At 40.6% G+C, this 26,019-nt stretch overlaps 1 protein-coding gene across 4 annotated transcripts in view; it reads right to left on the bottom strand.

Annotated features, from left to right (window-relative positions):
• LOC124158816 (SH3 domain-containing protein C23A1.17-like) overlaps positions 1 to 26,019 on the bottom strand; it is a 113,909-nt gene that overhangs the window by 6,067 nt on the left and 81,823 nt on the right. The window contains exons 1-5 of one of the 4 annotated variants that reach the window (XM_046534158.1): positions 21,480 to 22,354; positions 16,070 to 16,815; positions 7,879 to 10,352; positions 5,213 to 5,338; positions 1,411 to 1,767 (exon numbers count right to left, since the gene is read on the bottom strand). In XM_046534158.1, coding sequence (XP_046390114.1) covers positions 1,411 to 1,767; positions 5,213 to 5,338; positions 7,879 to 10,352; positions 16,070 to 16,805 — 3,693 coding nt within the window. In that variant the 5' untranslated portion in view covers positions 16,806 to 16,815; positions 21,480 to 22,354. Of the gene's footprint in view, positions 1 to 1,410; positions 1,768 to 5,212; positions 5,339 to 7,878; positions 10,353 to 16,069; positions 16,816 to 21,479; positions 22,355 to 26,019 lie in introns of those variants that run through there. The other 3 variants (XM_046534157.1, XM_046534155.1, XM_046534156.1) reach the window with 3 other exon arrangements.

The raw sequence follows: 26,019 nt of genomic DNA, 5'->3' as shown, positions 1-26,019 counted from the left end.
ATTCCAATATGCAAAATCCATGATCAGGGTTATCATAAACAGAAAGAAAATCATGCATTATTCTTCTTGAGATAAAATAAAAACAAACTCTGATTAAAGCATGAAAGAGAAAGCAAGAATAAGAACTCTACAAAATAGTCATGTCTCTCTCATTAAATGCCCCGAGTTCTTCAGACAGCAGGCATGAAAAATGGAGGAATAACAGAAAAGAGATAGGCACGGCAAAGGATGAATTCTTGGATGGTTTTTAGAGCCTCATTTAAAAAACTAAACCAAGAAAAACCATTCCAATTAGCAAAACCCATGACCACAGTTATCATAAACTGAGAGAAAATCTCAGACATAGTGTTTGCCAGAATGCTAAAAATGCCACTTCATCATAATGTAGTCACTTGCTCGCAAAAGGCCGATCACTAGGCTAGTCCCTGCCTTGTAATTCCCTCCCCCCATGAAATGACCTCTGCAAATCGTCCTGGCCCACAAACTTTCTTAACACATTGCGTATCGGGGTAAGCTAATGTTTAGAATATAACTTTACCCAATCAAACTTTATGATGCATCAATTCATTATGAATAACGAACAACAACTGAAAACGTACTAACGAATACGTATTGTACGCATTAAAATTGTTTAGGTAGACTCGCCTAAATGACAAGAATCTTCGTCATCCGTCCGGAACGTTCGGAAAAAAATGACGAGAATTCTCGCCATCCGTACGCAACGTGTTAAGGATTTTCAAAAGTAAATAGACTATTACTTTTCAGCATATAAAGTAACACATTTAAAAGTTAACAATACATAAATAAATTTGTCATGATGGCTTGATGAAGGCAATCGTCGAGGGACAAGTAGATAGCAAGAAAAGAAAAGCGTATTATCCGTGTTGCGGAAGAAAAGGACCTTGCAGATCATCCCTGAACATGTTTCACACCCCTTCAATGTTTTCCACGATCTTTATAGAAAATTTAATTGGGCATGAAAGCATCAGGATTATTGCATTTTAATTCAAGGCTACTCTGAGCTTATTATTTCCATCAGAATTCACTTTGTGAAACAGAATAATTTCATTTACTTGATGACAAGGAATGTTTCAAGTTTACTTCATTGCACTCATGCATGTTTTCAATGCAACCAGTCAAGGTCAAACTGGAGAGGAAGGGAATAGAAGAAGTGAAGACAGTGGGAGAAGTGGAAGCAGAGCTTGCATGACTATCCATGTTTTCCAATTAGTCGTGCTGCCTCTCCCAATAATCAGCCCAGGTAATCAAGAGTTTGCTGTACTTTGGTAACTTCAGTGGTATAGCACCTAATTCGAGAGATTCAGGATGGAATTCTGATCAAAGCAAATTATTATGCCTGAGCGACACTTTTGCTCCCTATGTATGTGAACAACTATTTTGTCAACTTACTTGGCAATCCCGACTGCAGTACCACTGGTTCCCACAACCTGCGCACACGAACTGAGCTGCCCGGCTGTGGCACCCTTGGCACTCAGGAACCGGTCCCTCCTCCCCCTCGTCCTCTTCGTCCATGCCGTCGCCTTCCTCTTCGTCCATGCCGTCGCCTTCCTCCTCCTCCATGGCCACCTCCTCCTCCTCAACCTCCTCCTCGTCAGCCATGCCCTCCTGCTGCCCTTCCTGAGCCATCGCTGTTGCCGATGCCATTGGTGCCTGGCGTTGCCTGGACTGACGCCTCCCATCACCCTCAGAAGCTGCTATGGACTCGTCTATTACCAGGCGATCTGTGCTGTCATCTTGCTCCTCCTCCTTTCAAAAAGTGAAAAACATAAAAACTCAAAGGATTTCTATTCCTCTGGGCCGGAAACACAAAACAACAAAAACCAATATTATTTGAGATGAGATGCTTGAAATTTTCATTGCTTCAGAACCATACATGAAAACATTATATTTTTGCAGTTGGTTTAAAAGCATTGAACGTTTCATATTTGGGGTGAAAAACAAACATACATAATTAAGGAATATGCAATTCAAGAAGAATACCTGACATTGAAGAGGTTCAAAATAATCGAAGGGTAAATAATTATGGTACGGTGTTAGGAAGAGACGACTGACAGTCAAGGTCATTATTACCAAGCGGGAAGGGTAGGGAAGGAAGGGTGGAGAGAAACCCGGCATTGGCATTATCCTGCTCTTAATATAAAAGGGAATATGGCTTTATGTCCAAAGGGACGGACTGAGTGCTGCACTTGAAGCACCTTTGTCAAAGCACTCAGGCAGGGATCAGAAAATCCACAGTCTCAAAAGATCTCTGTCAATGCCACCTGAAGACCCATTCGTGGCTCACTGACATTCCATTACAAGCTTTTTGACACCTAACAAGACCTAAGCCAACTACCAGGAGCAAGGTGCCTGAATTAGGCAACTTGCCAGAACAAAAAATTGGTGGTCGGTCTTGGCCACCGACAGGCAAGTGCATAGCTAAGTACTGGTCTGACAGAAAAATTCTACTAAACAAAAATTCTCATGTCATGTTATGTCTGATGAAAACGAAATGGTGACAAATTTCTGAATGGCTGCACAAAGATTACACAAGGCCAATGAAACAAAAGGCCAAGGCCAAAAATCAAGGGACCATCTTGATTTTTGTTTACCTCACATAAAATTCACAAAGTAATAACATGTATGTACTATTAAGAGAATTTTATACAGTTTGCACTTCTCAAAGTTCACTTCTTCACCACACTAATTTAATCAGAGAAGTAAAATGCATTGCATGACCTTTATTAAGGTAATGGTCTTGATTCTGATTGCAACAGATCTCATTACATAGTAAGTTGAGAATAGTGGTACACTAAGGTGAAAACAATTTAAGCCATCAAAAACATTATGGGTAAGTGCTTCTGAATTTTATGAGAAGTTATCATCAAAAGTTACATTTTTTCTCAAAACTTATAAACAAAAATTTTTGTCAAATTCCAAAAATATCAGATTTATTAGAACACATTTCTTTTATCTATGCAGGCAGAACAGTAAGAATGTGTTTGAGAATCATTTAGGTTGGCATCCAAACATGGACAATGAGGGCCGATTCGAAAAATCTGTGAGGCCACAATATATGAATAGATAGCCTTTTGGACTTCACTGGATTTGGTTGCATCAAAATCTAACATTTGGAATAGATTGAGGGAAAAGCACCGGGAAAGCAGGAGGACTTAAGATATTTTACAGCGAGGAATCTTAACAGCTAGTGCAAGGGATTCTGCATTCAGAGGGATTTTCCCTTTTAATAATTAACCTCCAGTGAGTCATGCATACATGAGTTCTTAAGTAGTAAAGGAGTACGAGAGAGGAAAGAAGCAATACATGATAGTAAAATATCAAAGGAGCACCTTAAGAGTGCATAAACAGTTTGGTATTCAAAAGTTACATGTTTAATATGGTCCATTTAAAATAGATTTGAGAAAATTACTTAGGTTATTCACAGAAACTTTTGTCCAATTGCCATGGAAAATTATGAACAAGTCTAACATGCTAAATGACCACAATAGGCCGCCACGACCACTATAGTATCTCCAGCCATGTATCCCATACCACCAAAACAAAATACCCGGCTGTAGAACCATAACTCTTGCACTTTCCCCAATGTCGGAAACCAACACAAGAATTTGACATGGTTTTTAAACATATTCACCAATTACAGCTATGTAATAACAGCAGATGGATATACTGAAGAAGGAGTGAATTAAAATGTTAGATCAATGAAAGCCTATTAGTTCAAAAACCACACAAAACTTATGAGAGTTAAGAAAGGAATTCAGGCATCATGCATGCTTAAATTAGACTTATACGTAACAACGCACAGCATTCCTCAATGCTCCACAAAATATCATCATCAATTAATAATATCCTTTCATTCTCAGAATGTAAAACATCATCACAAATTTTCAGCCGAAATACATGCAATAAAGATACATTTGATAATCTCTACCCCATAGGTCCTTCAACTTATGATCTCTTATAAAAAGTAAGTACACTGGTATTAAGAGGAACTTAAACGGGAAGGAAACAGATTAACAATAACATAAGTTGGCACCATCACAATAGAAGGATACCAGGGAAAGAGAGAAATTACTGGCAAAAGCAAGGATCTTAAGAAATCCATACCATATTTATGAGCTATAGTCAACCTATTCAGTGAAGGCACAAAGAGGCCCATAGTAATAAGCACCAAAGCAGGAAATACACAGGGAAAAAAATCATTTTACTGGACTAGGATTCAAACCTGGAAATCAGATATCCAGTTTTGAATCCCAGTAAGGTGAAATAATTTTTTTTTTAGAAAATATCTTTTATTTATTTAAATTTTGCACCTATAGGCATGATTACAAAAAAGTAGGTAACTTCTTTATGCTTAGCTAAAAGAAAATATGCTGATAATTTTACATCTGATCCAACAAATATGGCTCTTTATATGAAATCACCTCAGTTTAGGACTCAAGTAAAATATTTTACCCAAGGAAGAATGAAAAAATGAAAAATAAGAAACTTTGTGCTTTCACATGAAATACTTTTCATACAATTACACAATCAATGTCAAATCAAAGTAAATTTTATCAAGGAAGAATCTTCTCTACCCATATTTTTTTCTTGCTTTGGGACTTATTGGAGACAAAGCAATTCTCCAAACAATAGGACAATTCCATTACCTCATCAAGAATACTCACTATTCTAGACATCCTATTTTCCCATTAAAATCAATATTACTAGTTATTTTTGCATACATAAATGGAACATACAAAGGATATTTCACTCATGTTTGCATAATCAGTCAAAATTTTGAAGTCACTTATCATTGTCTGGTATAACTAAATTGAAAAGTCAACTGAATTAATATTTTTTTTAAATTCAACTGCTCCATACCAGGTCTATTGCACATTGCCCTAGGGAAATGATTTTATCTCTGTGGATCTTTCATACGATCGTGCATTGCGGGTGACTCCCGTTAAAGTTATCACCGCGGCTAGTCCCGGTATACTTTAAATTACTCTGGATGTTTGTCGGCCTGGCCGTAGGAAATCCATAACAAGCTTACTTTATATTCGCCTTCCTTATTTCTTCCTTTCACCTTATCTCAACGACTTATAATGTGCTAGCTTGGTTGACTTGATGCTTGGGAAACACAATACATATTTAAGTTGTTTACAGGAAAATAATTCATGTTAAATGTGGGGATTACCAACTATATATTTACCATGTGTGCTGCAGGTTCTTCTTTGGTTGGTAGATTGGCAATTGGCTGCAGTGGTTGTTGTGGCTGCTGCTTCAATAAAGAGGGCTGAGCTCCACTAACCGGAGTTATGGTGATTTCATTCTTTGCCTGAAATAAATCATCGGTAAAGCTTTATAAAAAAAATGCACGCTATAAATTCATTACAGTGACAGCAATCGCAATTCCACATACTCAACTATGTACTCCAGAATACATTTGACCCTTATTATGTATCCCATTCTTTAAATGGACCTAGAAAATGGACTTGCCAATGGACAGACCATGGGGTAATATCTACAATATCAAATAGTAAGCAATCATTCTTGAATGTAATGAAATCTGGAGGGTGAACGAAAATTTACTTCAAGGCTAACTGGAAATTCTAAATTTGAATATTGCCCGCATGGATTCTCATAACTGCATTTTCTCTAGGTAAGAAATGATCCATTTAATTTCAGCCATAGCAACAGCCAGTAATCATGTAAAGTGATTGAATTACCGATAACAATTATCTAAGGGTATTTCACACTGGTAACCTTAGTTTTAATAGAAATGTAAATACACTTGTAATCTACTCCTTGACCACTTTGAGTTATTTCTACCTTAAGGTTATCATCGGTCCTATCCTTTTTAAACAGTTTGGGCAATCAAGCATTGAGATACCATGGTCAACACATCAACTGATCAGTTTGTTTCCTATGGCAAAGTGCCCAGCGTGCTGATTAAGCAATATGTTAGTCAATGTATATCACGGTACTGCTATACCAGAATATTTTTTTAACAAATTCTTATTTATGATTCAAGTAAAAGTGACTGCCCTAAATTAACCATTAAGTTTCATGAAAACATTTATACCCACTAAAAGAAGTCCAAGAATGTTAACTTTGACCAGACTCATGGATAGAACAAGCGTGAAGCTTTTGTCGAAGCTTAAGGAAATAGGTAATCTCCCAATGAGAGGTAGAGCCATAAAAGAGCATTAAGGCAAAGTGAATTTTCATTGCATCCTTCTTCGATACTTGAAGTTGCGATTTGAAAGAGATTTTTTTCCCTGATGAAGAATCTTAGGCTTCAACAACTACCATCATCAGCAGAGACTGGCATGAATTGAACAGACAGTAATGCCCCACTTAGGAGGGCTTAGCGAAAGTTTTAGCAACTGACTTAAACAGCATTATTTTTTGCAATCCCACGACTTATGGCACATGAAAATTCTATCGGTATCTGATTCTCATAACAAGAACATGACAACAGAATCAAATGAGAAGAACTATATAGGTGCGAAAAGATTGGTTGTCATATTGATATGGATTGCTACCAATACCGTTCTATTTTCACAATACATATTCTCACCCACTGATGAAGTGAAGCTTTGAACTTATTTTGCATGAAGTGAGCGTCTCTATTTTCTAAACTAATCAGAATTTATAGATCAAATACGACCAACAAACATGGGCTTCTCTTTTCTATTCACCAAAAGAGGGCAAGGCAATATATTAGTAGTTCTGTGGCACTATCAAATCATCTTAAATGTATTAATTAAATATAAATAGTTATACATCTTTTGAAGTAATTTCTTATTGTGCTCAGTGCCCCACGAGAGTTTAATTACAACTTGGCATGCAAAAATAATTTTTTTAAAGGAAAATTTCTTTTTTGGTACAGGTATTTTGATTAAAATGGATGCCTTTTGAAAAAAACATACACAAACGATGATTCTAAGTTTACATGAGCTCTAGTGACATTATTTCCTGATTTTTCACTATGAAATTTGCATAGTAATCACAGAATTTTGTTCTGAATAAGTTTACAATTGGAGAATGAAACTTTATGTTTCCAGTAATATTTTTCGCAAAGCATGATTTCACATATTTAATGCTGTTTTATCATGGAATATAACTTTGTGCAATGTGAGGCTATACTGTGCACAGAAAAGACATGTAATCTTCAAGTGTACCAGTGCAATAACATGTATGTACCTATGTGAAACTGAAGTACCACAGTTGATATCTACATGGGTAACCGTTCATGGGCAGTGTATTCATATTGGCATGAATATATCAAATGCAAAAGCTTACATTTTAATCAGGCATTTTTGAGAATACTTATATTGTCAATGTATTAAATTCATGCCATTAACACTAACAATACTCTCCTATCTGACGAAAGAATGGATTGCAATTAAATGCGATGGCCATGACAAAATTGCACCCTAGAGAATTATATATTTCCAAATGAATAGTGTTACATTTTTCTGACGCTTCACACCTTTTAATGTCTCCCTAAGTGCTGGCCAACATGGAGGGCAATAACCAGTAAGAAACCCAAAAGAACTTAACATCAATTGCTCCATGGGTTGCATGTGATCTGATGATTGCTAACCCCTATTTTCAGAGATTTATTAATTAGAATCATGGTCATCAGCAGGTGCCAGTTTGCCACAAGCCTTAAAAACTTAGGAGATCCTGAACAGGATCCACAAAAACATTCTCAGTATACAATTAAAAGTATGTCTTTCTCTAACTCCTGAGGTATCTCTCAGAAGCCAAACAGATAATTAAATAAATATTATTAAAATACTTTCCTTCCAATCCAAAATGTAACCATGCACAAGAGTAGCATTAGACAAATGAATCATGCTCACTCACTTTGGATGTCTGAAGAAGCTCCCCAATGGACACAAATGCCTGACTGCCAAGAACAGAGCTGCCAGAGGTCGCCGGAGGAGTAGGTCTCACTGACGGTTGCTTCTCTGGGGCTGTCAGGAGACGTGCAAGCGTGGGTGCAAAGGCAGTGGCCCTCGGAGATGGGCCTGAGGAAGATGATGACCCAAGTCCTGAAGAGCTAGCGACACCAGTGCCTGACTTAGTGAGTATGCCGTGAAGGAGGGAGGTAGTCGGGGGAGAAGGGGCTTTGGGGGTGGAGGTTGGTGCTGACAGCGACATCTGAAGCAGACTTGGTGTTGGGGGAGGGAGGGCTGACCTCGGTTGAGGGGCAGCTACTTCAGGTGGCATGGTTGGTCGAACACTGGGATTACCCTCATTACCCGCAACCAAAACAGGGAGAAGAGTAACCTCTGGGTATGGAGGTGGAGGAGGACGGGCTGGAGTAACCAAGGGTCCAGGAAGAACAGACGTAGTTGTGGTACTGGGTAGGATGTGCCTTGGCTGACGTGATGGTAGGGAGACTTGAGGTGGTACTGCCACCGGAGCAGAGGGCATGAGGCCCTGTCCACCCATACCTGGAATGACTGCCATCATTTGCTGCTGCTGTTCCGTTTGGCTCATCCTAGCAAACTGCACTAAGACATCTTTGAAGCTAAAGTTTCCAGCATTATCACCGAGAGCCCCCCCACCAGGAAGAGAAACAGGAGGAATGGCCTGGCCACCACTTCGGGATGACTCCGTGCTAGAAGGCCTGGATGATTCTCTTGGAGGTGGCTGGTGTCTGATTGGTAGGGTACCCCCCGGATGGCAACCATTGCCTGCTGACAGCAATAGATAGCTAATGTCAGGAGCACCTCCATCTTGAGCTTGAACCCCTCTGGTACGAACCTGTGAGCCAGACCCCAGGGCTAAGGATGCGATATTCAAGATACCAGGAGTACTCGTCACTGTAGACATACCAACGTCAGTGGATAATGGGTTCTCAGATGGACCACCATCTGATCCAGTAGAACCACTCTCCCTGAGAGATGACGCTGCAGCTGGTGATGGGGTCAATGACTTGTTTCGACGGCCTCTTAGAGGGACAGTTTCAGGATGGCGAGATCGGTAGTCTGCGATGATAGATCTTACGTCAAGTATTGGTCCTTGCCGGCCTTCCCCTATCACTTGATTATTGTTCTGTGAGCCATCCAAGGAGCTACACCCATTTCCTGACAGACCACCATTGGATGGAACGGTTGCTGGAATCAGGGGATTAGCTATGGATGTAGTCACGGGCACAGGACTGGACTGTTGCACAGCAGCATTCCGCCGATTAACAGGGCCTCCAGGGATAGTTGGGGGTTTTGGAAGGATTGGACGATGCATTCTTTGGATGTAAGTAGTTGATACAATGGATGGGACTGAGGAAGTGGATATGGGCATGGACTGACCTATGGTTGAATGAGGTAAGGTGGAAGAGTTCAAGCCCATCACAGGAGAACCTTGGTTACCAGGGATGTTCCTATTGGGCATTCTTCCTCCGGATGGCCTCAGGCTAGTACCCACACCCGCATGAGCCCTAGAGCCAGGAAGTGCTGCTGCCGTCATGCCTCTAATTTGCATGTACCACTCTTCGTCTGTGCCCTCTTCTTCCGAGGACAAATCGGCCTCAGTCCTTGCTCTCCTCCCCTCCCTCCTGTGCCTTCTCCTTTCTGCCAGAGCTGCCTCCCTCGATATAGCCGCAATTCTACGTTTCCTCCTCAATCTTATTAAGTTCTCTTCCTTGGTCTTCTTGGCTCGGATAATTTCATCCCATTCTAACTCCTTCTGCTTTGCCATCACACCGAGTATATGGATCTCTTTCTTAAGTCTCTCCATCTTCCGATCCAAGCCATCATCTGAACCACCACCACCCTCCTTCTCTGAATCTCCAGTCAGCACACATTCCTTGGATTCTTCACCACCTCCACCCTGTCCCCTGCCATCATTCCTATGATAACTGCCACCCCTTGCTCCATCACTAACACCCCCTCCCACATCTGTGCTAGTTTCGACCCTCCTGCGCTTGCGGCACATATCTCCTGATTCCTCACTACTTATCCCACCACTATCTCCGAGACAACTTCGCTTTTCTCCATGGGACCCCTCCTCAGGGGTCTCTTCCGCTCCATCCTCATGCCCCTCTTCTTCATAATCATCTGAAGCTGGATTGCTTGAGTCAACCTCACCTTTCATCACACGGCTTTGCTTGCTGGTACCCTCTTCCATTTCTTCTTGAGGCTCTATTTTGACTGTAGCAGCAGGAGGTGTGTCTTCCTGATCACCAGACACAGCTGTTCCTTTGAAACCTAAAATAGATGCCGACTTTGGAGTGCTTTCTGTAGCTTCTTTGGGTTCTTTTTTAACTTTGGAATTCGCAAGTGTTTCTTTGGGTTGACCATTACTTTTCACCTCACATAAATCTTCAGGGCTCTCTGAAAAGAATATAAAAATGAGTCAATACACTTAATTTTAAGAGAAAATTATAAAATATTCAGGAAAATGAATATCATGTACATAAACACTTCGAAGGGATCTCAAGCTGAAGAGTGCATTATTAATTTAATGAAAGCAATAAACTGCATTTATATATGATCACATTCTTCAAATGGAACTCCTAAATAATTTCAAGAATCTGGCATCACTGTCACTGACCTATGTCATACAGAGGGAAAAATATGGAGGATTGGCAGAGTATAGGTATCAAAATCTTACAAACTGGAGGTTGGGTCAAAATAGAATTTTTTAATTCCATTATAATTTTTCTTGCTTGATTCAGTATCGATTAAAACAATCTTCTAATTTTGAAACACATTTAAATATTATTCAATGCTGTTTTCATTAAAAAATTCTGCATATCTGAAGCTGTTTGAGTGAGGCACCGACATTGTCACTCATAACTTGAAAATATCATTGATCAACATTAGATTGGCACAAGTTTATTTATATATACATATGTTTGTTTAAATGATGAGTGTCAATCATTATTCTTTTTCAGAAAAAGAGCTACTTCAACTTGTTTAAAATTTGAGACATCAATGCCTGGGTATTGATGAGTTCTATTATTTCAATAATGAAATACAAATGATTCCACCATTATCAATATGTATTTGACTACAATGTCAACAAGTGCATTAATAAATGTTAACTGATATTTATACTGTTAGAAATGCTTCCATGGCAGATGATTCTCCTGAGCTAACAGTAAATAATCATTGCAGTGTTATTGCATTTCCATATTCAAGGACTCCTATGACTGGAGACAAAAACTACACACGGACGCACTACAGCTAAGTGAGGATTATTAATCATTAGTTTGATTAGGAAAATCTCTCACCTAGAATCCTTAAATTAGTCTAAATTAAAAGAATCAAACAAGATAAACTGTGATGCACCGCTATGCTACGTCTTATCTATCCTACTAGACAGGAAGAGCCCAAAATAATAATCAAAACGATGACAGATGATCCAGGGAGAGGGCTCCATGATCCATACCTACACTTTTTGCGTCATAACTTCTATGGATCTTTCCTAACCAGTCCATTGAATAACAACTTGTCCGTGGTAAGTTAGGAAAGAGAAAACTGAGGAGGGTAGGAAAGAGAGAGATTGGGGGAGAGGACTGGGCTGGCTTGAGTATTTTTTAAGCTGTCAGAGAACGAAGAGCTTCTCTTGAAGTTTTAAAACCCTGTAAGTAAACTAATAAATAGCTACAAATACATTTTACCAATATTTTCCCACTCAAGCAGTAATACTACCTCACCATCATAGTGCAAAGCTGATGACTAGGAAAAGTAGATGATGAAGAATTAGTGATCAAACCTATTGTAGTAGAATTTCTCACACATGTTAAAGATCAAGGAGGTTATCGTTTTTTTATGTGAGTAGATTTAATGTACTTTTATGGAATAAATTAGAATTTGTGATTTAATCGCAATAACTTTGCAAAGATATCCTAATAAGTAATTACTACAGCTAACTCTGTAATTCATCATCTCTGAAGGTAATTCTCATAAAATCATAGGTGAAACAACAAAGAATGCGGATAAAAAAAACTCAAATTGCTAATACACAATGACTACCATTTAATAGGAAATGATCATTTGAAGAAAGTAAGTCTACAGTGATAAATGATGCTGAACTTGTTAAAAATAATAATAATATTTAATGCCTATGTGGGTGAAGAAATAGCCATTCATATTTTTTTCAACTTGACATCACAAAATAAATGAAAGCATACAAGACCAAGTGCAGGAAGTGCACACTGAACATCAAATGGGCAGATTACTTGAGAAAAAAGAGGAAAATGGATTAATATGAGAAGATGAAAGGACTGTCGTGTATGGTACGGCAAACACATTGAAATGTAATTATTTTTATTCAATCATTCAACCAATTAGGGAGATTTGAAAGAATCATTACCCACATAAATCATCCCAATCACTCATCGACCTTTGAACTTTCATCTTTAATTTAAAATAAGGCATGTCCCCTTTTTTTCTATTCATAAACCCCATTACCATATATGTCTGAATATAGTCCCCCCTTTTTTTCCAAAATACCCCAAGGTAAAAGTAAAAGGGGGGACAATTTTCAAACACATTTTTTAAACTTTTACCGAAACTGAAGCCTCAAAATTAGGGGGGGGGGGACTATATTCGGATAAATACAGTATTTTCCTCTCCCTATCGTGCTTACCTTACATTCTTCCCTCAAAGAGTTCTCAACATTCCCTTTCAGCAAAAAACTGAGTTCATCCAAAACCTCAGTCTCCTCCATATATTCTCTAAAAGTTTCCTCTCCTCACTCACCATGCCAGCATTTCTTCATTCTTTTCCCTCTCTGTCAATCTCGACTTCTCCATTCTTTTCCTCAAATGCCTTTTTCTAATCCTCCTTGCTCAACGCCCACAATTCACATGCAACACCCTGACGCTTAACTAGCCCTTTCCTCACTTCCTGACTCAATGATCCCCTGATCTCCCCCTTCCTTCTCATACACACATCCTTCACTATGTTGATTTTCTTTTTGATACCCACACTCTTTATGTGCTGACCAAAGTGTTAACCTGACCCACCTGCTCAAGTTTGAGACCTACCTTGATGTCAAGCTAATATTCTTTTTGCTTACAATGGTTTTAAAAATAACAAATTTGGTCTATATAACATTTTTGCTTTAACTCAAAAGATCTAATATTGCCTGCAAACATTTCACTGACTGGCTAATCAATGCCTGATGATCAGCAACCTTCACTGATTTTAACATCAATTCCCCTAAAGGCTGTCTACAGTGGCCTGTGCTGTTCAACACATTCACAAAAGAGATGACGAGGGAGACAGGAGAGGAGCTAGATGCCCTGGACACATAATAGAGGTGAAAAATTCAAGAAAATTCCAATGAAGAATACAGGTAGATCAATTACTTTGGGCAAGTCAATAAGGATACAGAAGAACCATGAGAAAGTAAAAGAACTGGCTTGTTGATATAGTTGCAAGATTAATGTGTCACCCATATGTGTTTAAAATTACCATCAAGCCCTTAATGTAACATGAAAAACTTCTCAAGACCTGGTAAATATCTCCCTTTCACTTTCACCAGACATTCCGAAGTGACTACAGCAGACACCCATTATTTAATCTTTTTCAACTTCATGTACTTACAACCACAAATTATTCCCACCACAGAATAGTACATGATAGATGATCAACTCTGATTTTGAATAGGAACCTAGGAAATAATAAGATAGGCCTTAAATGAGTAAGATGTAGGAATTAGATAAGGTGGATGTTTAAGTCAGTTATTATTGGATGATCAGAAACTGATCGACCAGTAAAATATAGCGGGTGGCTGCACCAGGAAAATGATCCAAAGATGCACAATGAAGATAAATCACAAGAAAACAAAAGTAATGAGGATTTGCAAGGCTTGGAAAGTCCAAAAAATGGGAATCTGCAGGAAAATATTCACAAACTAACCATGTTATGCTTGAAGAAATATTTAATAGAAACAGGAATAGAATAGCAGTAGAGAAGGGATTCTTCGAGAATACAGAAGAGTTATGAGAGGATTGTTGAGTAAGAGTGAGAAGAAAAGGCTGATTCAGATTGTAATACCTCATTGTTCAGACGTGTGGATGCAAAGGAAGAAAGGTGATAAACATTTGGAGGCATTTGGGACATAGATACTCTGGAATAATGAAAAGGGTGAAATAGATGATGATGAAAAGGAAATAGAAAGTACTAGATATGGTGAATGGACACCGCTGAAGGTGAAGAGAATACAAAGACAGAAGGTTATAACAAGGGAACAGAACCAGATGTTAAAGGAACCATCCAGAAGTTAAAAGGAAAAATGTAAGGTAAGTGGAACGAGGTTCAAGGAATATGAGGGGTAATATGTCTCCTATAAAACTATAGGAGGAGATGGGAAGGGGGCAGTCTTGAGTGATAAGCAAAATATTCTGTACAAGCATACCTTTTTTGATCAGTTAATTGCCTGGGCTGTATTTTCTTTTAAAAATAAGAAAACGAACAATGCCAACAGGATGAAATAATGCACCATTCATCAAGCCATTACTATGCTGAGGCAAGATATACTTACTTGAATTTGAATATGAGCATATTTGTTCATATTTCAATGCAAATTAAGTAAATCTGAAGCTAAAGGACCAGAATTTTTTTGAACAAATGAAATATTTTAAGCTGAATGAAATAAAACATTGGAAAATGTTTTCTTGCCCTCTAGAAGGAATGACTGGACCATTTTTTTACACATTCATGGCTAAACACGTTCGAGTCCTTGACAGTATCAACTTATCTTTGAAAGGGGGAAGTTAGGTGTTTTTTTTTGTCATGAATAGCTTCAGAAGTAAGCAATCCATCAAAAACGGAAAAATATGGGTTACTTTGAATTTCACTATCTATCACAAATAACAATAAAATAAAATTGGCAAGCAAGCTCATACATTAAAAGAGTTTGGTGCATGGAAGGGTAAGCAACGACAAAATAGGCAATTATTACTCATTCATAGGTTAACTCCGTCATAGGTTTCAAATAAAATATTGCAAAAGTTGACACCCATTATAAGGGTAAGGAGTAGTTAAGATGCAATGACCTGTTTGGCAATGTTGTATGCTGTCATCATCTTATCTGAGAAGGGATTAAGGCCATCAAGTTTTGACTGCTAATATCTCAAGAAGTAGGCACAAATAGGAAGACTGAAAATTATGAGTTTCTTCATTAAAACTATGTATCACTATCGCCAGTAAAAAAAATTGGTGAAAGAACCAATTAAGAATCAACCTCTATCTCTCTCCTCACCCTTAAATACTTAGAAAGAAAATAGTTTTTATACATGAAAATGCCTGTTATTATTAATTCATTTTTTAAATTGCTAGTAAAGAAGGGGCAGTTTTCCAAATCATTTTCAAGTAACAGCCCATTGTATCTACGGCATACCTTTTTGTAACTACTTTGCACCGGTTCCATTGAATTGATAAATTATTTTGAAGGGTTTTAGGGTAAGAAAGGGGGAATAGGGGAAGGTTTTGGGAGGGAATCACTATGGAACTAATGGTTGGATAATCCCATGAGATGGAATGGAGCTTTACTTTGCCTAAAGTAGTAAGTTAAAAAGAAACTACTATCAGCATTGGATATGAGCAGGATTCTGGGTTCTCCAGCCAAATAGACAATTTTAGAAAACAGGATGAATTGTGAAACTGTTGTCACACTAATCCAGCTGGAGAAACTGAAATCCTATAAGTACTCATCATCAGCATCGCTGAGCAGGGGTGCAGTCAGGAAATGAAGCTGGGGGGGTTTAGATGCAACTAATACTAGGGTGTGTGGGGGTATGGAATACCCACCAGGATAAGCAATAGGTGCGAGATTAATAAATTGTGGAATTTTAAGATAAATGGTTAAAATGGTGAGTTTTACAGCTTTCTGAGGGATAATTTATTAATCCTCACACTATTTTATTAGTAATATAAATCCAATTAAGTAAAATGGATTAAACTTTTTAAAAATTCTGGGCTCTGGGAGGGGGGGGGTTTATCCCCCAAACCCCCCCCTCGCTGCGCCACTGTCGCTGAGAAACCTAAACAAGAATCTCATCATTAGCTTATGATTATATTCGAGCATGCCTTACCTTTGCCTTCAAGTTGGCCTGCAACTTTCAGTGGAGATCCATCCTTGACACCATCCTTAGTCCTACCCACACCACCATGGTCCTCACTCCCCACCCCGTCCGAGTCCTTTGCCTCAGCTTGCACAACACTCTCCTTCTCCTCTTTCTCCACCACCACATCCTTCTCGCCATCAGCCACTCCCTCCTTGCCCACCACTTTGCCCTCCACACTGCCACGCCCCACGGCCACCTCCACCAACATACTGCTGCCCTCTTCGTCCTCCTTCAACAGATCCTCCTCCGTCCTCGCACAATCACCCTCCTCATAGCCCACCACCCCGTCCTCCTCTTCCTCCACCTCCTCCTCAATCTCGGCCACCAGCTCGGAAGCACTGAGACTGGGGGGTGAGGGGCCGGATTCGTCCGCTACCACCTCCTTGACCACGCACGCTTCCAAGTCCTCGTCCGGAAGGTTTATCCCTTCCTCCTCCTCTTCCTCCTCACTTCCGGCTGCCAGCAGCTTTTCTTCCTCCTCGCCGCCCAGGAGGACTTCGTCGTCCTCGTCCTCCACCACCTCCTCCACCTGCTCCTCAACGTCTTCCTCCCCAACCTCCTCCTCCTCTTCCACTATGGCCGCCTCTAGCTCGGCTTCCTCGGCCTCGTGTGATGAGCTCAAAGTGCTTTTGATCGGTGCCGCACCCTTGGTCGCAGAGGATGACTCCTCCTTGATGTGCTGCTCAGTCTCCATGACAAGCATCCTGCCTTGGCTGGAGGACATGAAAAGAAATTTGTGATTTCAGTAAAATGTAGATTGTAGCCATCCATATACCTAAGGGACAGCTACCTTAACCTAGTAAATTTCCAGCTTGTATTTTCATTTTCAGTATGGTTTAGTTTCATTAAATGATGCCAGTGATAGCCTTGCTACTCTCAACTTCTCACCACTACAGCAATGTAGTGTGAAACTCATCTTGCCTACAGTAGTATACTGGGGCAGTTTGAACGTGGATCTATGGCCACCCTCAGTGCAAGATGGAGCGGTATAACAGCAGTTAAAAAAAATTGTTATTTAAGGTACTATGTCAATTCGGTTCAGCTGTTCAATCATTAACAAATCAGTGACGTCAGGGCAAAATTAGCAGTGCCGCAATGCTTTTTCCCGTATATTAGAAATTTTAAGACACCAAAATTGATAGAAGTGATATTTGACTATTATGCATTTGTTGACCAGTGCCGGATCGGCGTTCTGGTGCGTTCTGGGAGAACGACACCCCTGCAACAAATGCTAAAATTCCAAAAATGCAATTTTTTGTTACAACTATTTAATGAGGTGACCAGTTTTGATGCACTATAATATTCAAGGCTAGACTATGAAAGGCTAAAAAATTATATAATGAATCACAAACAGTCATCTCATTGACATGAGAGCGGAAAAGTCCATTTCATTCACCACTAAACAAAAAGAAGATATACACACCAAAGCAAAGAAATCGTCTTCAATAAAGATTGTTAGCAATTTTTAAATGTTTTAGATGACTTAAATGTTAACACAATGTGAATAAATTACTTTACAAGCTACCTGATACAGCACTGAAGTATTTTTATACTAACACTTATCAAGAATCGTGCAATCATGGACATTACTTTGCATGATTAATATTTTTTTTTTAAAGAGGAAGTCATAGCAGAATATATAACCTGTCATGAAGTCACATTGAATATTTAAATACTTTTTTCTAAGATCCAAAAATGTGATCGTATGTCTGTGATAAAACACACCTGACTGAAACTCACCCCATAAATGAACACATCAAATTATTTAAAAGTGAATAGAAGTAAAATGGTGATATTTAGCTAGTATGTTTCAAGAAGACATCTTTTAAAATTACTGAAAGACATTGTAAAAGATGTCATAGAGAATGTAATTATTCTGGTATCCACAAAATATGACTAATAAGTCTCCCTCATCAATAAGCTATGACCAGAGATAATTTGCAGATACCAGAAGACTCACATGTAATTACTTCATGAATGATGCAATATTTGTACTATGAGGCTAAGGTCTACAGGTTATCACCCCTATAAACGAAAATGAAAGAGCATACTCTAATTCAATACTAATGCATTGAATCTATGATTCAAATATGGGTGTTGTAAAATTCAAATGTGGGTAATCACATACGTGCTAGGTATTTTATTGAAAATGGATATTCATATACTTATAAGGAATGCAAGGCAATGGTAAAAATTCAATACAAAGGGCAAGATGCAGAGTAATGCATTTGTTTACTTTTCATATAGTAGATCATCTGTTTTCAAGGAAATAGTAAACTTTGCATACCTATATTTACTCTGAAATGATTCATTTCCTCACCAGTTTCACACGACAGGCATGCAACATTTTCAAGTCTCTTAGAAGCTCCCAAGCTATCTTCACACAGCAAACCCAGCTTATATAATGTATTTCTTTTCTGTAGTTTAGCTTCACAAAATCAGAGATAGCTTGACTAGCATGGAGATCTACCTTTAGTACCATACAATCATGAAAAAGTGCCTGCTGCACTTTTTACTGCCTACTTTGCTACTTACCAACCTTGGCCTTGCCTACTTAGTACATATTTACAATTTATGCTGGTTGCATAAAATCAGGGAAAACTGAAATTTAGGGGCCACTGTAGAAAGCATGGACTGGGGAGACCAATCTTCCACCATTCAATCCACCAAAGCTAGTTCATTCAATAGAAAATCCTGATAATTAAATTTAATATAGAATTGAAAAATAGGGATATCATGCACCCCATCTTTCCTCCGTTTTGCACAAATTTTAACAGGTCCACACGACTACCACATATGAAAAATTTGCCAATCTTTTACTACTTAACTATTTGCCAGTTTAGAGCTACAATGGTCCGATCTTATGGATTGTACAGTCCATGTGAATAACTGAAAGACATCTGTAAGCTATTCATTATCACTTCGATTGTTACCCTGGTTTCAGGGTCATTCTTTTGGCACCCATTTCATCGCACAAAGTAATTGCTCTGAGTTGGAGAGGAAGCAGATAATAGCGAGAGGTACAAATGAGAGGGTAGGAAACAGTGGCAAATACATATGGGTGGTTCAGGGGGTGCGTGCCCCTATAATCAAGGCCTACTAAAATTCTTTAAATGCTGTCAATTTTGAGGTTCAAAAAAAACTTCCAGATTGGAGTAATTAATTCACAAGTGTCTTTCATGGTGAAGGAGCTGAAATTATATATCCCTGAACTAAATCAACTCTTGGATGAATTTAAAATGTCACAAAAATATGGAGGTCTATCCTACTTTTAGGTACCACTTCATTGGCATTTCTTTCCTCAACAGATAACGACATAAGACACTTAAAAACAGAAAATAAAGTTGCAAAATTGATGAAGGAATTAATGAAACAGTACATAGGGAACTTTGAAAATTATAATGGTATTTGTGTGTGTTCTTCCATAGTTCTCACAGAGGCACTTTGTGCATGATGTGCATGTGCATGAGCTGGCATGTTTATGCAACTTCCACCATAATCTTTATGAAATAGGTGGGATAATCAATCCCAAAGGGAATGTAGTTGTATTTGGTATACTCGTCTAGCAGAATTCTATCACATTTCCCTATTATACGGGTCAAAACAAAATTAGGATTATTTCAGGTATCTTAGACTTCTGACTAGCTCTTACATAAGGACTCCTCATGGATTGAGAAATCAGACAAAAAAATTTCATTAGCTAACTCAACTATAACTATGTCTACTATGATAGACAAAGAGACAAATTGCATTGGCAATGAAGTGGGGATGAGTTATCAGAGAGCTCATAGCAAAAGTGGGAGATACAGCGTTATTGCAAAGGGTAGGATTATGTCTAGAAAGCGAAATAAAAATAACTGAACAAAGAAATTACCAAAATTAAGGAAAAAATAACGTAATACTTGCATTGAGAGAAAATATATGACCTAATGGCATGGGAAATATGACCTCAGCCAAAATAAAAACTTATCAGCGGTAAATGTCAAAATGATGGATCCTTCAAACTAATCTTCCTCCCAAACTAGTCATAGGCAGTGTATGAACAGTATTCTGTAGACAAGGAATTCAACTTTTCTGTGTGTAATCATACCCAAAGATAGCTAGATTCCAAGAAAAGCATGGAAAATAATCTCTGTTGAACGGTTAAGAGAACTGACTGGCTTGTAATCGTAACAAGTTTTTCCACAATACTTTCAGTGCATCCAAGCATGGGGCAGTAAGAGGGAAACTACGAGCTTGGAATTAAATCAAAGCAAAGGGAAGGCATTACCAGCCTAGCATGAGTAATTTTCACGATAAAACAACCCCTAAATGGAAGTACAAAGACTCTCACACCAATGGGTGATTAAAAAATTTAACATTACAACAAAGAACTGTATTTTTTAATAAAAACAATGATAAGTGTGCAATGGTAAAAGTCTATTTGTATCGTATATAACATATTGCACTATCAAAACCTAGGCCTAATTTACATCAATTTCATAAAATATTTTTCCATCAAAAAATAGATGGAAAAGAAGATCCATGTATTAATGCAGAGAATGAAACAATGACTTACAAACAAGCTCTTAAACAAAGTACCTAATTCTTCAGCTTCTAAAGTAAAATATGTTCTGCTCATTAAAATAATCACAGCAAGGGAACGACATATTGCACCACATTGAGGTAGACATATTAGACCAAATCAGAAAGCGGTATCAAACTCGTAGGTGTAAGAAGTAAATACCCCCTGAAATGTATACATTTCCCCGATACACGAACAATTGAGTACGTCGCCGCAACATATGTAGCGGGAAAATGCTCTCATTTGTCTCGTATCCACGACCTACATTACTTCAGCTCCAAGGAAGGCGCATCACATATGCCTCATCTTCGGTAAAATTCTCTGTCGAGTAAGGACAAGTAACGAGTACTCGGCAGGGCAGCTGAACAGAAAGAAATATCCAATGGCTTCGGGCCACGGCATCAAGCTTTCGAAGCTGTGGGTCGGCCGAGATGTATTCAAAAATAAATGTATTCTTTCCAAGCTGGGGGCGGAAATACTGCGGAGAGAGGGTAGGAAAACGGAGGAAACGCCGAGGAGGTCTACCTCTACGTGAGGGCAAGTCGGAAGGAACGTTTCAAGGGGTGGAGGTGATGGTGGAGGGAGACGACCTTTCCAAGGAATGGTGTAGGGGGAACGAGGCAAAGGAGAGCAAACAGGCAGGGGAAGCGAGCGGGTGGGAGAGAGGAATAGGAGGCAAAAGCAAACAACACCACGGCAGTGCTATCTTATCGTAAACGGTGTAGTTTCTTGTCTCCGCCGAGTAGCGCACTGAAAATTGTGGTAGTGCAAGGGAAAAGAGAAAGTAATATGTCGGATCTGTTAATGCTTTACCTCCACAAGCAGCACTTTGGTTATCCGTTCCGCGAACTTATACAGGGATGACTGGGGCCGGGAAACTGGGAAGATTCGTCCCGCAGAGCGAAAATATGCATTAGAAGAACTTGACGGCCGTGTTTACATATCTCCAAACAACAGCAAGGCCCTGTGCATATAGCGACGTGCTCACCTCGTGCGGAAACTGGGCACGATGAAGATGTACGCAGGCGCGGCTGGCGTCCATGTCGGTCCCCACTACTAACACCGCCGCCGCCAAACACCCTACGATGGGGGAAAGCGTCGAATATCTTCTCTCCTCGTCGCACTCTCCCTCCCCACCAACAGTACAGCGTACCGCCTCGATCGATCGTGTGAGGAATGATGGTGCTCGAATAGGGAAGACGCAGCACACTCACAGCTCCGAAGACAGCACTCACACAGACACGAAATCACAATATTTTAACTCCCTAAAGTCACTGCGGGAGACCTTATTGGCAACCCGCCCAGCCGGGTCACAGCAGAACAAACTCACGCCTCGTATCCAACGGTGACGACGGCAGAAACAAGTGAGGAGCGAAATGCTTCTCGTCCCGAAACACTTGGTGGTCGGACGGGAACGGAAAGGAGGCAACAGCTGCGAGGGCCCGACCCTCCCGGTGCGTTACCTGCCTCGACTCCAAGCAGCAAGGGAGTGGGGGGGATTAATTTGAGGGAACCCGCGCTGCAGAAAAGTACATGTTTAGGAGCGAACACGAGCGAGGAAGATTCTTCGGTAGCTTGCACCGCGTTCGTGAAAGACGGTGGGAAGTCACCGCCTCGCTTTCCGAGAGACTCTCTATCTACCTCTCCTCCGTCGGCCTCTTTCGAATGGCAGGACACACTCACTTCTCCTCCCTCACGACCCCTCCGCCCCTCCCATGGTTCTACCCCTTGAGTTAGCCGTCTCCTTCCGCCTCACTCCACTCCGACGTCCTACCCTCCCTCCCCGACCCCTCACCCGGCCCTTCTAGACGGCAGTCCTCACCCTTTAATGCCCTCCCTCACCCCCTACCGACCTCCTCACTCCCACACTCCGCGCCTCGCCTCAAGAGAATGTTCACCCTTCGCCCTCGTGGCTGCCCATTGGCTCGCCGCGAAAGAAAGCTCCCTTCCCATTGGCCGGGCTCGTCGGAGGACATCGGGGTCGTGGGTTCCAAAGTTCGAACGCCCCTGCCTATTGGCCGCGTGAGGGGGCTTTCACATGACCCGACTCTGCATAGCCAGGGTGGCATGAGGAGGAGGTGGGTGGGGATGGATGGGGAAGGGGAGAGGACATACTTTTGTGCGACGCAATCTGCGGACTCTGTATAGAGGGACGAAACGGTAGTAGTAGGGGGGAGTGTGACTAAGTCCGCGCGAATGGGGAGGAGGTCGTGTGGTGTAGAATGTATGTATGTGTGAGTGTAAGCAGACTTCGGGAGGGGAGGGAGTAGGTTAAGGGGAGGTACGAGGAGGAGGGGGGTGAGGCGCGGAGCAGACGCGGTGGGGTGGGGTAGGTTGGATGCGAAAGCTCTCCGAGTGCAGAATTGTCGGGAGGCCGCTGACTAGACTCATACTATCAGCCGCGCATGCGTCCTGGCCAAGTTGTTGTGTAGAGAGAGTGAAGCGAGAGCTGGCGATGCCGGCGTGAACTCTTGGGGCTTGTGTGTGAGAGAGTTTGGTTCAATATCGGGGGAACTTCCTACGCTCATCTCTCCACACGCCTACCCCCCGCAGAGAATCTTGGTGCCAGGCTGAAAACTCTCTCCGCTTGTCTAGCACAAAAGCCATTACCTCCCCTAAAATCGATGACGAAGAAGTCCGCGTTCGCTCGCAAAAATAGGAATCGTGCACGAGCCGGTGCAATCGAGATTTTTTCATCGGATACGTCTTTCCTGTTGGTCAGGGTCCGATCCGTGCTGTCAAGAGACAACATCATGATCGAACCCTTGATTACTCGTGCACTATGCTGAAAACTTGCGCGAGTTGCCGATGAAGAATCAGGATTCATTTCCACTTTGTCTCGTGGTTTTACCAACTATCGATTTCCACGAAATAAATCACGCCTTTCCTCGGAAAATCACTCACACTTCGCTATTTCCGGGTCGAGAAGATGCATCATTGACAATGGAGCCAGCGTTCCATCGGTAAACAACAAGTGTAGTGCGCTCATCAAGTCTTAATCTTCGCAATAAAGTGAGCGTTTCATAGTGCTTGCTACAACAAAATATACTACTGAAGCGAATAGGCTGACATTGGTGACACTGAAGTGATTGATTCCACCACGAAAAAATTCGATTCCACTCATTCGATCAACTTTCAGCGATTATTGCACAGAACTAGCTAGTCATAACGAGTGCCATAGCAAAATTAATGAGATGGAAACATTTACCTGTACTGTCTTAGGAAGACAATCTATGCCATATTCGTCACAAAATAGATCAGGTAAACATTTAAGGTAAGGTATTGAGGTGAACTGCTGAAAGAACCATTTAATTTTTTTTAAATGAGGTATGACTTTAACTATCAATAACAGTGTATGTTGAAAAGCTCAACCCAGCTGATTTCAAGCCGTTTGATACGCATTTTGAGGGATAGAAGCCACTTGAAAGCTGATTTATCTCTCTTAAAACCAGCATGTTCGCTGGCGAGAATATGTGACGATTGCAAAGCACGACAGATGCTTTGGAGATGAAGTGATAGAGCTATTTTACACGTCAATAAGGTTTGATTCTCCCATCTCCAATCGACGGCGAGAGAATAGTGCATCATTTAAGGTGACAGAAAAGTAAGTCCGAAGAAATAAGTCTTCAATGCTTCACCATTGAGCAAGGCGTTCCAAGGACCATATTGTGTCGACTGGTTGACGAAAACGTTTGTCTGTTTGGATTAAATTTTCTTAGAAATGTTTACAAAGTTTTATTCTCAATATTCCCACCATGAAGCCTGAATCCTCGAACTCGTTTCTAACATATTATCGCAGGCTAAAATGCTGAGCGGGTTTCGCAACTCCATGCTGCATGTAACTTCAATCTTTCCATCCGGTCTGGTTAAAATCATCAGGATAATGCACAAACTCGTTCCTTATGTCACGGAATATTAAGGCACCACGGAAACCATGGAGTAGAAAATTAAATTAACACGAAAAGCCTAAGTTTTTTTTCATTCCCATGAGTTAATTCCGCCTGGTCACATCTCATACCGTTGGACTGTACGTTGTTACGATATGTCCGAACAAAACTTAGAGGCGGGTACAGGTTTCAGTCTCATAGAGTGCTGGATCTATTTAGGTTGGGGAAAACTAAACTCTTTATGATATACTCACTTGAAAATCTTTAAGTGTTCACATAAATAGATCCCGATAACGCCAGTTCTTCAACACGTGGGTTGGTAAAAATAGAGCAAACTCCAAACCCATAGGTGTGCGCCAGGGCCAGTTCTTTTTCCAGTCACTTTGCTCCGCTAGGATTTTGTAGGGGTGGCCATAGGCTTCCCCCGGAATTTTAATCAGAACTATATGGTAAGTACCCAAGCGCTCTACAAGCTAGTCACCACGCTCCTCAACGAGTCCATGGCTAGTATGGCAAAAAATGCACGATATTTCACGACGTACATTATCAACAATTGATAAACCTAAAATGATGGCGAAAATTCGCCTACGATGTCAACATGTCTCGTAGGGGTATCCAATGACGTATAACACATATTTTCGGACCAGTTGCTTCAGTGGCGTAGCCAGGACTTTCGTTCGGAGGGGCTCCAAAACCAGGGGGGGAAATTTTTGAAAAACCGGGCACTAAGTAATGGGTTTTAAACTAGTTTAAACACTTTTCATAATCGAAAAAACTTAATTTGTTAAAGAAACATTTTGTAAATTCCTGATTTTTCAATATTTTTTTTACTTTTATGAAGGACAATAATTGTGTTTTTATATTTCGGGGGGGGGGGGGGAGAGAGGGGTCCGGACCCCCCGGACCTCCCCCCCTGGCTACTGAGTTGCTTCACTTGTCCTCTTCACTGAATCCATCACATGCAATACCTCGACTGTATTGCAGAATTTTCCCGGCCAAACACCCTAGAGGTGGCTCGCAGGGTATTATGTAGATGTAGATTTCAATAAAACCTCGAGCCACGAATAAGAAAATCGTAGACTATAATTTGCAAACATCTCCCCGTTCCAGGGGCACACTGCTCATTTCTAAAGGGCGGCCGAGAGCGGCGAAATAAGAAAGAAAGAGGAGAACGGCTTGCCTCTCTCCTCCATTCTTGACCCCTCCCCCTGACCCAGGGGTCCCAGCGCGAGCCGGCCGTCCCCGCCCGAGGAGTTGAGGGACATCGTGATTCAATCGGGCTGGTCCCAACTCCATGTTAGTAGATCGACCCGTGGCCTCAGACCCTCCAATGCGGGCCTTCACCACCCTCCGCTAAACTTGCCCACAACATCCCAGCTGTACCATCTGGTCTTTTGGTTTCCGCGGATGAGCACCTGTCTTCAAGGGCATATGTTCAGGATATGCAAAGAAGCGACAGCAAATAG

This window comes from Ischnura elegans, chromosome 5, assembly GCF_921293095.1.
Source record: "Ischnura elegans chromosome 5, ioIscEleg1.1, whole genome shotgun sequence".
In the NCBI taxonomy this organism is placed as follows: Eukaryota; Metazoa; Arthropoda; class Insecta; order Odonata; family Coenagrionidae; genus Ischnura; species Ischnura elegans.
This window is presented reverse-complemented; position numbering and strand designations above follow the sequence as displayed.